Here is a 13862-nt window from a genome sequence, read left to right on the forward strand (position 1 = left end):
ATGGGCTTACATGAGATTATCACTAACAGGCTGGATTGCTTTACTTGTTTATGCCAATATTGTCATCAGGGAAAACCTTTATCGTTGCATCTTATTTATTCGATTGGGGTAGCATTCTGTTTGACATTTCATTTAATATAGAAGAATGCTAGGGAAGCCAGTTTTCTCACATTGTCAGCTGTGAAACTGACAATTCATGGCACAAGTGATGGTTTAATCCTTCGGTTTATTTAATAGGCATCCATCATGATTTGCAGCAACATAGCAATGCAAATAATCTATGATGAATAACCATTACTGGAGGATTCAATAAAGGGCAAATACAGTATTTGAGAAACTGAAAGTGTTTCTCATGTGCAGATTTTTAAAACTACAATTTCCACTGGATCAGCAGAGTACAGCACTACAGAACTATAAAACAAACCAGGTGTTTGATAAGGTACTAAGCACTATGGTAACAACTGGATAACTGTTCTCAGGATGCAGCAGGACAAACACAAAAGGCAGGCAGCACAACACAACGCACCCACACAGCACTGGACACCAGGGAAAGGTACTCACTTTGTCCTTCGAATTTCCGAATAATTACTCCCAAAAATGTGTTTTGAGGCGCAACATGACCCCTCCGGACAGGCATGGTTCCCTTCCAAAAATAATTTTGATAAAAAAAAAATCTTTGAGAGCAAGCCGGTCCCCCCAAACGCCTTCCTTCAAGTTCTAGCGGGTGACAACCGAAGCCAGAGAGGCTCCCCGTTTCCTTTGTCACCAGTCAGTCATCCTCGTGAGAAAATCTCCCCCCTCCGTTTTTTTCCCCCAGCTCCTCGTGCTTCCCTTATTTCAACTCCGTTGCGTGCGCGCTTGAACGCATCGCAGAGGCTTCCCAGCACTCTTAGCCGAGGTGAAGCAGAAAAGAAAGGAGTCGGTAAACCGCAGTTTTACCAACATTTCACCGTCGCTCCTTGAAAGCACTGTGCGCGTTTAGTGCCGGCGCGTGAGTGCATGTACGCGCGCGCGCAGCTCTATTGTTGTGAAGGGAAGACTGATGGTCTCCGAGACCAATGGTTGAGAGGATGACAGACCGGAGAGGCGCAACACCAACACTGCGAAGGGAAAAACCCACATGGATGCGTAGACAAAGCGGAGAGATAGAAGAGGCAGGGCTGGTAACGGAGATTACTCTAACGCGTTACAGCGATGATTACTCCGTTTTGTTTCATGAGAGGGCGTGTAGTAAGCAGCGTAAACGATTTGTAATTGCCTTCTGGTTTATGGTGTCAGACTTAGTCGAATTATCAATAGATTTCCTGTTCCCTCCGTTCATTTCCGACCCTATCTGTAGCCTATAGCGTTTAAAACTCGAGACTTTGGTTCTATGATGCGCCTGACATAACAAAAAGGCTGTAAACCAAGACGGCGAGTAATGAAACATTACTTTTGAGATAAAAGAGGGGGTTGCTTTTGGCACACCGGTGACTTTTCTCTGAGTCACGAGCCCCAATAGTGCTGACGTCAGGGCAGCGAACGCAGGTGTATCGCATATCTCATTAACGGGGAGCCCCTTGGCCACGATCCGCTTGGACGGCCGTGTTTTAAATGTCCTCTTTAGCCTCGAGTTTATGCCTCGCGTTGCACAACGTTGAGTGCATGAAATGTGACAGAGCTCCACCGCCTCGGAGGAAAAGAGGCCCGCTGCCGCACGAGCAGGCGCTGGCCATGGTGCTGTCGAGGCTTTTCACTTCTCCTCCCGCTAAGTGTATCAGTACAACATTTTGTAAGCGGCTTAAATATGGAGTGAGAAGTCAGGGGATCGGCTCAGCGTCCTGCTCGAGGACACTTCAGCAGGACATAGGACAGCTGGTCGAGGACGGGCTAATTTTACTTTTACTTTCTATCCTGTTCTTTAAAAACGCATATTTTCTATAAGTCGATCATATGTTTTGTATGTAAAATCCCTCCACGTACCTAAAGCAAATATAAACTAAAAGATCAATAGACCTATATCCCTCTGAGATGTACTGGGGTAGGAGTATAAAATAGTACACGTAACTCAAAGTTGTGCAGTACTTGAGTAAATGTACTTTCAACAGCTGGATATTTTCTGGATTCCTGTTGGGAAATTGCATTAAATCAAAGAGCATTAAACCATTCATTGTTCATGCTTTTATTTAAGGATCCACATGGGTGTGCCTCTTGTTTTCCCAGGGTCCTGAACATAGAAATGCAACACAGATATACAATAAGAAAGTACACATTCAGTGTATTTCCCTCCCAAGTGTGTCACGACACACGCATGCAAACAAACGCACCCAGATTCTGGTGGAACATTTGTCCTGGTCTTACACCAGCAAGTGGCATATGCTGCTTTTTAAGACCTTTTGTTTTAACAATGAGGACAGTAGACTCCATGTGAAGGCAGCCTTTGTTCAGCACTTTTTTCTCCTTGGCATGCACCAACAGCTTGCGGCTGTGGTGTGCGGACTGCCTTTTAGATTCTATTGGCTGCTTTAGCACATTTATCAGTACTACTCTGCATCTTGTTGCCCACATACAATTTATCATCACAGTTAACAGTGTAATGATATTTGGATCCATAAAACAAGTTAATCCACAACACAAATCTTTTTTCTCTCTCTCTTTCATTTCCTCCACTCTTCTCTCTCTCTGTCTCTGTCACACAGCAAGCACGACTCACTGACTCACAGCGGTGAAACAGTAAAGGGTAGGCTTGCCCTTGAGTCATATTCGCATTAAAGGGAGTGACAACATTAATTAATTGTGTTTTACCTCATATTTTGCTCAGGGAATGGACAGCTGGTAGTGACGAACACCATTTTTACACAGAGGAGAACATTATCCAGGAACTATGTAGCGCCTGCATACACACATTACAATCAGTTTCTTTATACAGAATCTCCTCTTCTACAAGACATACAAAACCTTCCCACAGACAATTTCAAATGTCATCTAAAAGAAATATGTTTGCTCTGAAAAGCTCACTCTACCCAGACCTCAATTTTAGTATTATTAGTTACAACATAAAACCTTTGGGAAACTGGGGAAACAAACACATTATTGCCTTGGGGCCAAAGGCCACATTGAAGCTACAGAACGCTACAACCTACAGGTCCATTTCAGCACGGTGGACAGCTCCCGGGGCTCAACCCTTTGATTCTCCTGTGATGTTTGTGGATTCGAGTGAAATGTCTCAACAGCTAATGGAGGGATTGAAATTTTCTATACACCTTTATATCCCCTTCTGAATTAATTGCAATCTTTTTGATGACCCCCTGACCTATCTAGCGCCATCCTCAGGTCAGAATGTTACTTTGTCCAATACTTTTGATTTATCACCAAATACTTGGAAAACTAAGGTCATTTCAATCAGCCTCAGCTGTCCTTTGTGTTTACCTCCAAAGTTATGTTAGGAGGGTTGCTAGTATGCTAACACACTAAACTAAGATGATTAACATTACCTGCTGAACAACAGCATGTTAACATTGCTATTGTTAGCATGTTAGCATACTGAAGTTTGCATGTAGCTCAGTTATCAGCTCAGATCACAGCGACTAGCATAGCTGTAGACTCTAACATTTGTTGTCTGAGAATTGAGATCTAGGTTGGGACCAAACACCTGAAATGTATCACATTCCCATCAGTCATCAGGCTATCATGCTAAATTACAATGGTGAACAATATTAATAAATATGTACAGTACTGTGGGTGTGGGAAAATGCTGTAAAGTAAGAATGCTCTTGAAGTTCACAAAATGCAAAGTGAGTGAACAGAAGAGAAATCTAAATCAAATCAATATTTGGTGTGACCACCATGGTCATGGACTTCAAAACATTACCAATTCTTCTAGGTATACAGTTTTTGATGGAACTCTGCAGGTAGGTTTGCCCAAACATCTTGGAGACCTGCCCACGGTCCCTCTGTGGATTTAGGCACCCTCAGTTGCTTCACCCTCTTCATGTAATCCCAGATGGACTCGATGATGAGATCGGGGCTCTGTGGGGGCCAGGACTTCTTGTTCTTCTTTATGCTGAAGATAGTTTCTTATGACTTTTGCTGTATGTTTGTGGTCATTTTTATACTGCAGAATAAATTTGGGACCAATCAGATGCCTCCATGATGGTATTGCTTGATGGATAAGTATCTGCCTATACTCAACATCGAGGAGAACATTCATTCTGACCAAATCCCTAACAATCGTTTGCAGAAATGCAGCCCCAAACTTGCAAAGAACCTCCACAGTGCTTCACTCTTGCCTGCAGACACTCATTCTTGTACTGCTCGCCAGATATTCAAAATTTTGACTCATCAGTCCAGACCATGTGCTGCCATTTTTCTGCACACTAGTTCCTGTGTTTTTGTGCATAGTTACTCGGCCTTGTTTCCATGTTGGAGGTTTGGCTTTTTGGCTGCAAGTCTTCCATAATGGCCACTTCTGACCAGACCAGATGGGTGTATCAGGGTTCCAGTGTTTTCTGCCAGTTTTGAGCTTTCCATAGTGAAGGGAAGTAAGCATGATGTGTCTTTTATCAGCTGAGGTAAGTTTCTTTGGCCAAATGCTGCATCTACGGTCCTCAGCGTTGCACGTTTATTTTAGCTTCTTCAAAAGAGCTTGGACAGCACATCTTGAAACAACTGTCTGCCTGTGAGAGACCTTGCTGATGCAGAATAACTACCTCGTGTCTTGTTGCTTTACTCAGTCTTGCTATGGTGTATGACTTTTGACAGAAAACTGTCTCAACCTCACCTTGTTAGCTGAGTTTGGCTGTTCCACACCCAGTTGTTTTCCTCCTACACAGCTGTTTCTGTTTCAGTTAATGATTGGGTTTCACCCTGCATATATAAACATTAAAACATTAACTTTATAAACTGCAAGTTTATTAGGGGTTCATTTTGGGATATTTGAGAAGTGACAGTAAAACCAGTGTGCTCACATCTTCTTATTTCCAAGTGCTCCTTGAATATCTCTTACCAGATGCTATTGACAAGGAGGCTCTGTGTTTTATGGGAACTGATAGCTATAAATAGATAAGACTGTATTTACTCTCCATTTATCTGGAACATCACATATCTGTTTATGCCCTTTATGAGACTGCATCATACAGAGCAGGTTTATGAGTCATGGTAAGAGAAGGAAATTAAGTTTTATCCCTAAGATGCTGTTAAAGGTGTAATGAATAATTAAGTGGAAATTTAACAATGCAAGAGGGATGTGGTTCATAGTGGAAATACACGAGGGAATTCTGAAGTAAAGCTAGAGGGTTTGAGAATATATCAGACGAGATAATTGTTGTGGTTATGAGCTCAGCTGTATTCCATGAAGTGCAACCAAGTGATCATTTCTATCAGACTAAAATATTAAGACCCTTTGCCCCCTCAGAAAATATTGTCTGTCAGGAGACTCACTTTTTCCATCAATTTTATGGTCAAATGAATCTATCCAGTGATTGTGTTCTGCAACTGTAATAATAAAGCTTCACTTTATAGACACAAAATGCGAGGATAAAATCTTTACATGTGGTTGTAGAAGAGTAGGCAAACATCAGCACTGTATAGATAGTCTGTTGGTCAACGGTGTATATTTGCATTTAAAATTTCAAATCAAGTTGAGTTAGCAGATTTACTTATCGCAGCAAATCTGTAAAAGTACTTTTACAATTTTAAATGCTTCTTGTGACTCAGCCTCAAAAGCCAAAAACTATACAATCTGTCTCAAGCAAAGGCTTTGTTTGAGCAAGGATGGATGTTATTCTCTGGGTTTTGGTAAGACATGCCTAAGTTGATAAAAGACAGAGCTGAAACCTCCACTGTATAATTAGAGCTGAGTCAGCAGGTGAATGATTACAACTTTGCCCTACGGGATCATCATCATCATTATGATGTATTGGCGAAAGAAAAAAATGTTATTACTGTAGAGTGTGACCTTGCCCTGGGCCCTGCTAATTAGATAGACTAATACCGAACACTACAAGCTCCCGACAGGCTGTCACCTATGTAGCAAAGAGGTCCAGATTCTGCATTGCATGTGGTAGAGTGATCCAGTGATACAGAAGGCGTGAATAGTGAGACTGTCCTTCAACCTGAGTTTAAACCCCCTCGACTGCGAACATCCATCCTGCTGAACTGTCTAAGAGCAAGCTCCTGTGATGTGAATCTCTGACTCCTTTCCTCCTCCACTGTCAGCGCTAAATCATTCAAAATCGGCTTTGTCATGCAGAATTTAGGCATGCTGTCGCTGTCAAATAGTCCCTGTCCACTTTATGTGACACAGGATTTAAATGTTAGGACCTACAAGGGGTTTATGCTCCAGATTTTGTGAGTGTAAGAAAGCTAACATGGTTAATTACATCGGTTGCCAACAAACCAGCAGTGATTTCCCCCGGTGGTTGTAAAGGATCTCTATTACTATGAGGCATTTTCTCTGACCTCAGCCCATGAGAGAGGCTCAGTGTACTGTAGCCTGTGCAGTTGTCATTAAATAAACCCCGCGCGGCCTAATCCACTCAACATCAGCTCATTCACGAGTACAGACAGGAATGAGTAGTAGGTGTGGATGTGAGTTGAGGCATATTTGTATGTATATGGGGCATCTTGTTATCTCTTGACTGCATAGCAGTGTCCAACAGAAACCCTTTTTGAGAGACAGGTTTCACCAGTCTAGAGCCAACACACACATTTATTAATGCAAGAACATTATATTAATATTAATATATAATATTATTATATTATATTACATATTTGCCATAGTATGAGCAAAGTGTAGGGATACAGTGAGGCAAAGGAAAATAGAATATGTAGCTATAAACACAATTGTATTTCTTATGCTTTGTAGTCTTAGCATCATGTAGTGTTACTCATGCGATGGTAGTGATGCCCATTTCTGTTTTCTGAACAAAATCAACCGCTCTTCCTGAGGCTCCAAACAGAATGAGAGACTAGAGACTGTTAAAACCTTTCTAATGCATTATGGTGCTTGTTTTCACCTCATAATTGTCCTATAAAGAGTTTTACAATGGCTCTGAGGATCAACACACTGCAGCTTAGGAAAACACATGCAAACTGACAAAACACAAGCAAATTAAGAAAACATCTTTACTAATTTGACAACATATTTAGAAACAATTGCTGCAAATAGAGAAAACACCCAAATACAAAAATGCAAGTAGCACAGATGACAATGATAACTGTTTATGGAGGAAATAAGTAATGAACATGGTGACTCACAAAGTTACTGAAGTTGGCTATCCGTAAGTGATTTTGGAAAATGAGCAAAGTTTTGTTTTGGTGGGAAAAGCTTGTCCATCCAATAGCTTTTGACATTTCATCCAAAACCACAAATGTGAACCTCATGGTAGCGCCAGAGGACACGTTAGGGGATGAAAGGGTCATTGGGATTCATCCTCTGGGGATCATGAAAGTCTGTACAACATTTGGTGTCAATCCATCTATTAGATGTACAGATATTTCACTGGATACGTGAACACTTTGACCTGATGGTGGCACTAGATGGAAAGTCAGGGACAACGTGGCAACTCATCCAATACTTGTCGAGATGTTTCACTGAGAACCAAAAATATCAACTTGAATCATTTCACTAAAGGAAAAGTCAGAGGATCACCAGAGTCAATAGGATTGGGCATGAACGTCTGTACAAAATGTCATGGCAATCCACCCAATAGTTGTTGAGACAGTTCAGTCCGCACTGAAGCGGTGGACCAACAGACCTACCAACATTGCCATCCCCGGAGCAAAAATGGGGCTGCCGATACTGTCGAGGTGGTCATGAAATTAGACTGCCGACGATGATGGTGATGATTAAAGTGGTAATGATGATAATAAGCATAATCATGTTGACAGTAGCATCGAGCTTTATAATGCTGGTTTATCTTGATAGTGATAATGGCTATGATAATTACGCTAAATCAGTTGCATCAGTGAGTGAGTATACCCATGCAAGTCCTGTCAGTGCATAGCTCTGTGAGAAAAGAAATTCCTCTCTATGTTAATCTCCCAACTGGCATTGGCCTTTAGCCTCCTTGCTGCTGGGAGTGTTTTTGAAAGGAGAATATCCCCCCATAAGCCTGACTCTAACAGCTCGGTTGGTCCATTCATTTTTAGCTTAATCTGTTCAGTATGTGGAGCAATTTAGATCGTGCAGCCAGGCCTTGGCCCCTAATCCACAGATCATTCCAGGGCAAATGGCTGCCTACATCCAGGAATGACCCCCATGGTTTCTCTATTCTCTCTCTGTTTATTTCTGCTCGTTCTTGTTATTGTTGGCCCCTGGTCTCCTCTCTGGCTGGGAGCCAGGAAAGGAGTATAGGAGAAGGCTGACCATCACAGATTACAGCTAAATGATTACAAATGCAGAATAGAAAAGTCTCTAAAAATGAGGTAGCCAAAGTGGACATAAAGAAAGGCAGGAACAGATGATGAAGGCAATCAAGGTTATCCAAAACTGCCGGTTAGACTTTTTGTTTTCGCTGCAGTCACCCATCCAACTTTGTCCTGGACTTGTTTCACAGAGGGCCCCGTCCACAGATAAATGTCTCGCCTTTCCTCATCTGCTGTCTTGCTATCTTTTGGGAGAGCAGTTCTGCTTAGCGGTTCATGGGAAATACACGCCGGTGATGCAGTGTTGCCGTGTAAACGATAACCCACGTGTCACTCCAAGATACCGCCGGCGGCTCTCCATAAACCCGTGGCTTTGTCTTCTGTCAGTGTCGCCATCACAGCTAAATGCCTGTGACTGCACAGCTCATCGCCAAAGAGAGGTGTCACCCCAGAGATGTATCACCCTGCACATGTCCCTGTCTCTTTGCTGGTCCACTCAAGGTGCCAAAGGGGAGTGACTGACTCAGGGTGTGTGTGTAGTGTTTGTATGTGTGTGTGTATCTATTTGTGTATGTACTTATGTGGCTATGAGAACAGTGTTGGGCTTCAGCCCACTTGAGGAAGACCATTTTGGCCTGTTCCCACTTCTTCGTGGAGTTATGACCATGGCCAGATTAATTTATTTGAGGGCACCACGGCAGAATTTAGCTGTTTGGCCGATCTTGCATCCAAGTTCCCATGAAGTACAGTGTACACATTGCACCACAGATAGCGGCATCATTTTACATTTGCACAGAGACTCCAAAACTTCCTATTCGTAGTTCCTGTCGTAGATTTATTAAGGTAATAAAGTGGGGACTGGAAGCCCTGGAGAAGCTAGGGCCAAAAGATTACATCATAATGCAGGACCCTGTTAATATTTCACTTTAGTGGTGCAAAATAACCAAAAAGCTACAGATACTGCAGATAGTAAACCTGGGGATTTGGGGGGTCCTAGAGGTCTGGGATCCAGGGATTGAAGCCTATTCACTTTGATGATCCCCTGACCTTCCATCTAGCAGGTTGAAGGTTTTACTTATGAAGTTAAACAGCTCTACTTCTAGTAGATGGATTGGAACAAAATTTTGTACATTCATGGTTCCCAAATGATGCGTGTTGCTCATGACTTTTCGAGTAGCGCCAACATAGGGCTGACATTGGTGGTTTTGAGTGAAATGTCTAGACAACTGTTGGATGGATTGCCATGAAGTGTACGTGTGAGAAAGGTTGCCAAAAACATATGACATGCCTTGCAACCTCTTTCTGGATAAATAACAAATCAAAAGAGTTTAGTAGAGGGTTGCCTTTCATCATTAGCGCAAATCCCAAGCCAGGTCTCAGATCAACGTCTTGTGCCAAGTTTCTGCATTTAGCATTTCTTTGCCCTACACTGACTCCTGCCAACAGACCTCAATGAATTTCTCTGTCACTTATGAAATGACAGCTGTGGTGCCAAGCTCCAGTGTTACGGAGCTCCTTGCTGTCTTCTCCTCACACACAGCTCGCCTTGTAAACATGTGTAAACACCTGAGATTTGCACTCATCCAGCACCTATGTGTGTAATTAAATGAGACATTGATTGCCATTACAGATGGGGACAATCGTATCTATTTATGAGAGCAGCTGGATGATTCCCAGCTACAGAATCATTTTCTGGCAACAACAGTGAGTTGGCGTTTGAATCTAAGGAATGATACTGGAAGATCCACAAGTCATCACTCACTTGTCAGCAGAACTACTCTGGATACCATTCAATTTCAAACATAGCCAGCTTTCTACAACATATAACAAGATTAGAGTTGTAAATGTGAAGCAATAATTGCAAAGTTCACACCCTTGTTCCACTTTTTAGTCATTGCAGAAAACAATGTGAGCTCTAGCGCCACATTTCCCCCATAAAATCTCCTTGGAAACGGTTTTATCTGAAAATTAGATGTTAACTTCCTAGCATTCAAGACATTTGGAAGAGATACAGCAGTTAACAATTCATTATTGATTGTCTGAGAGATCAAAATGAAGATCATATTGCTGCATACGCTCAGTACAGTGCATACTACAAACAGACAGGATTAGACTAACATTATGATGCACTGCGTTTAGTGTTGACAGAGCACACAGGGACTGAGGTATTTTTAGATTTTGTTTACCTATTGAATTACTTTCTATGCTGGTAATCCCTTGTATTTCTCTGATGATTTGTAGGGAGTCCAGTAGGTGGTCCAAATCCAGACCTCTAATAATATAGTTGCAATAACATATTCACAAATCGAGCAAGAGAAATTTTCATCCTGTAGTTATGCAGTGTTTGATCCTTTCCCAGTGAAATACTCATATGGTTTTTGTATGGTATTGCCATGTGTTATGCTGAGATAAGTTAACTGTCGGCTGGCTGTAGCTTCAAATTTAGCATACAGACATGAGACTGGAATCAATTTTCTTACCTAACTTTTGGTGAATTTCCCAAAATGTTAAAGCATTACTTTAAATAAAGCTGGAGGAATAAGTAACTGCTCAAACAATGATGCAATATATGTGTTACAAGTGCACAGCATGTTCTTCCGCACTGTGTCTACTAGGAATTTAAATGTTCTAAATGTGTGTGTACCTGTGTGTGTTAAGTCTTGTCGGTTTATAAAGGGTTGATGGTTTCAGATGGCCTAACCATTAAAAGGTTATCCCTCTGGAGACTCTTGGCTTTCTATCGCTGGCTCAATCCATTCTGTTCATTACCATACTGTTGTCAAAACCTCTGGCAGCACTCCAGCCAACCAAAGCCATCTCACCTCCCCCCTTCCCTCTCCTCTGGTCTGTCTCTCGTTTGCTCTCATTCTGTGCCAGCTCCAGCCGGTTTTGGGGATCAGGAGCCAGGGTTGCCGTGGCAACTTGTCCTGTCCCTATCGCTGGATGGATCATCCCTGGATTGTGTTCGCCGCCACCTCCAACTCCCCACAATGCACACACAAAACAGAGACACACACACACACACACACACCAGCTTCTACACCTCTGCTTCTTTCAGCAAGATTTGTCCTCTAAAACACAGGTTTTTGATTTTGTCAATTTTCTCTTCCTCTCTCCTCTCTATCTGTTTCCCTCAGTCAGCCTGGTCGGGGAGCTGACGTTTTGTGTGGCAGTAAAAGTCAGATGGAATAAGCTTTTATCAAAAGCTTGTTAAAGTGGAGGTATAGGGTCAGCCATACCTCTGTGGGATTTCCCATCATGCCACCTCCACTGGAAAGGCATTAGTCAGAAAGTCAGTGGCTCCAAGGTTCAGATGCTACAGGGAAGAATTAGTTATCTGCAGCTGTCCAAGAGAGAGGGAAAGGTTTCATGACACCTTTCATGATACCTTTGTCATGTGCCTCTAAATGCCGCATGTTGAGAGCACACAGATGCATGCATGTACAAGAAGACACCCAGAGTGATTCTGCTTTACATGCAGCATGCAGAAAAAAATCCTGTGCACAAATACACATTAGGACACAGATAAGAGACATCTCTTAGAGGGAGAGCTGCACTAGAGGCAGAAATAATCTTACTGGATCAGTTAAACCTCAATGGATGGAGCCAAAAAAAGTAACATTAGACTGCACTGAAGCAAAGGGCAACACAAGAGGTACTGTAGCTGAGGCTACTACCTGCAACTTATTAATTATTTATAATATAATTATTGTAATTAGCAAGTTTACCCTAGTGTTCTGCCAAATAGTAACTGTATTTGCTAGATCATGAGCTCCCTCAGCACAATGAATGAATGGGCAAGGGTTAATAGTCATGCTAACAGCTCTGTTAGGCTTTGAACTAAATGCTAATGACATTATGCTCATGCTCACAATGCTAACTCGCTGATATTTAGCAGGTATAATGTTCACCATATTTACCATCTGAGTTAATTGTGTTAGCATGCTAACAATTGCTAATTAGCAATAAACACAAAATCTATTTAAAGCTGGTGGGAATGTCATTAGTTTAGCAGGTATTTGGTCATCAACCAAAGTCGTGAACTTGTGATAATGCTAGATAAAGCTTAAGGACGTATTTATAATTCATTTTGAGTGGAGCATGAATGTCTGCAGCAAATTTTATGCATTATAGCATTTCCATCCAATAGTCATTTCACTCAAAACCATAAATGTCAGGCACATAGTGGTGCTACAGGAAAGTCACTAAGATTTATCCTCTGGGGGGACATGAGTGTCTGTACCACATTTTATGGGAATCGAGATATTTCAGTCTGTATCAAAATGGTGGGTCAATTGATCAATATAGAGCCACTTCACTAGCATGGCTAAAAAGTCTACCCAGACATTAGAAAGATTTTTACATTATCCTCTGTACTTTATTTGTCATTCAATTTGCAACCTGTACTCTAAAAACTGTGGTTCTTTTTCCTTCAGAGAGTGTTGCCAAGTTTCAAATATAGTAGCTCTTGGCTGATCAAAAAGTTGCAAGTAGTTGCCAGATGATTATATTAAATTAGATTTCAGGTGAATATATTTGCTGTAGCGCCCAGCTCTCAGAGGACAGACTGGCCTGCGCTGTGTATTAAAAGCACTATGATCCCCGCATCATCACTTTAGATTAGACATAAGATTACTGCGACGTGCGCTGGCACCAGCCGCACCAATTTACAACCACAAGCTTTGGGAGTCAAGACATTGCTCCCCACAGCCCAAATAATACAGATGCATTTGTGTCTGGTTGCTCTTGACAAATCAAGTCACCTGGGGTGTCTGACAAGTTGCTAAATCTTGTAACATTTATCTGCCTGTGAAAAATGTTGGAATAACCTAAATGCTAATCTGCCTATGCACATTACTAAACACACACACACACACCATCGACCCTGCATATTATCTTGACAGGACAATCCATTTAAAAGATGTCATACAAGGTGAAGTTACCCACTGATCAATCTCCTCCATTGATTAATGGCTTCTGACATTGAAAGATGACTGCAAAAAGCTCCTACATTTAGCTTATTGACGTGCTGTATCGAGTTGACGGCTGATGGAGAATCATTTTCTAGGATAGTGAAGCTACCCAGCTGATATAATATAAGAGCTGAATATAGAATGTAGCTTTAATCTACGAGGATATTTATAGTGTCCCTACTCAATGTCTCTTTAAAATGTAATCAGAGACTAAGTTCAGTGCTTTAGTGTCTCCAAAAGCAGGAGTTAGTGAGGGGAAAGTGAGCAAGGAGAGGGTCCCTCATCTGAATGGCTTGTCTATACTGCCCAAGTTCCACTAAGCAAGACATCAAATGTGTACAAATTCCCAGCATCCTTGCAGAGGGACAATGAAAAAGGATACTTCATAGCGGTATTTTGTCACTTCTGAACAACAGCTCTCTTCCAGTCTTCCTGTACTGGGGCTACAGGAAGCCAAATGGACTGACATTACATTTAATGTTAACTTTCTTGCTTATTTATGTCAAATTCTAACATTATTTAAATTCTTTGCCATGTTCCAAA

The 13862-nt window shown here is 41.8% G+C and overlaps 1 protein-coding gene across 1 annotated transcript in view; it reads right to left on the reverse strand.

Moving 5' to 3' along the window:
* Positions 1-1554, reverse strand: part of kcnh7 (potassium channel, voltage gated eag related subfamily H, member 7) — a 67932-nt gene extending 66378 nt beyond the window's left edge. The window contains exon 1 of the mRNA XM_046053589.1: positions 562-1554. Coding sequence (XP_045909545.1) covers positions 562-637 — 76 coding nt within the window. The 5' untranslated portion in view covers positions 638-1554. The remainder of the gene's footprint in view (positions 1-561) is intronic.
* Between the last annotated feature and the right edge of the window lie 12308 nt (positions 1555-13862).

This window comes from Micropterus dolomieu, linkage group LG01 (assembly GCF_021292245.1).
Source record: "Micropterus dolomieu isolate WLL.071019.BEF.003 ecotype Adirondacks linkage group LG01, ASM2129224v1, whole genome shotgun sequence".
Classification (NCBI taxonomy): Eukaryota; Metazoa; Chordata; class Actinopteri; order Centrarchiformes; family Centrarchidae; genus Micropterus; species Micropterus dolomieu.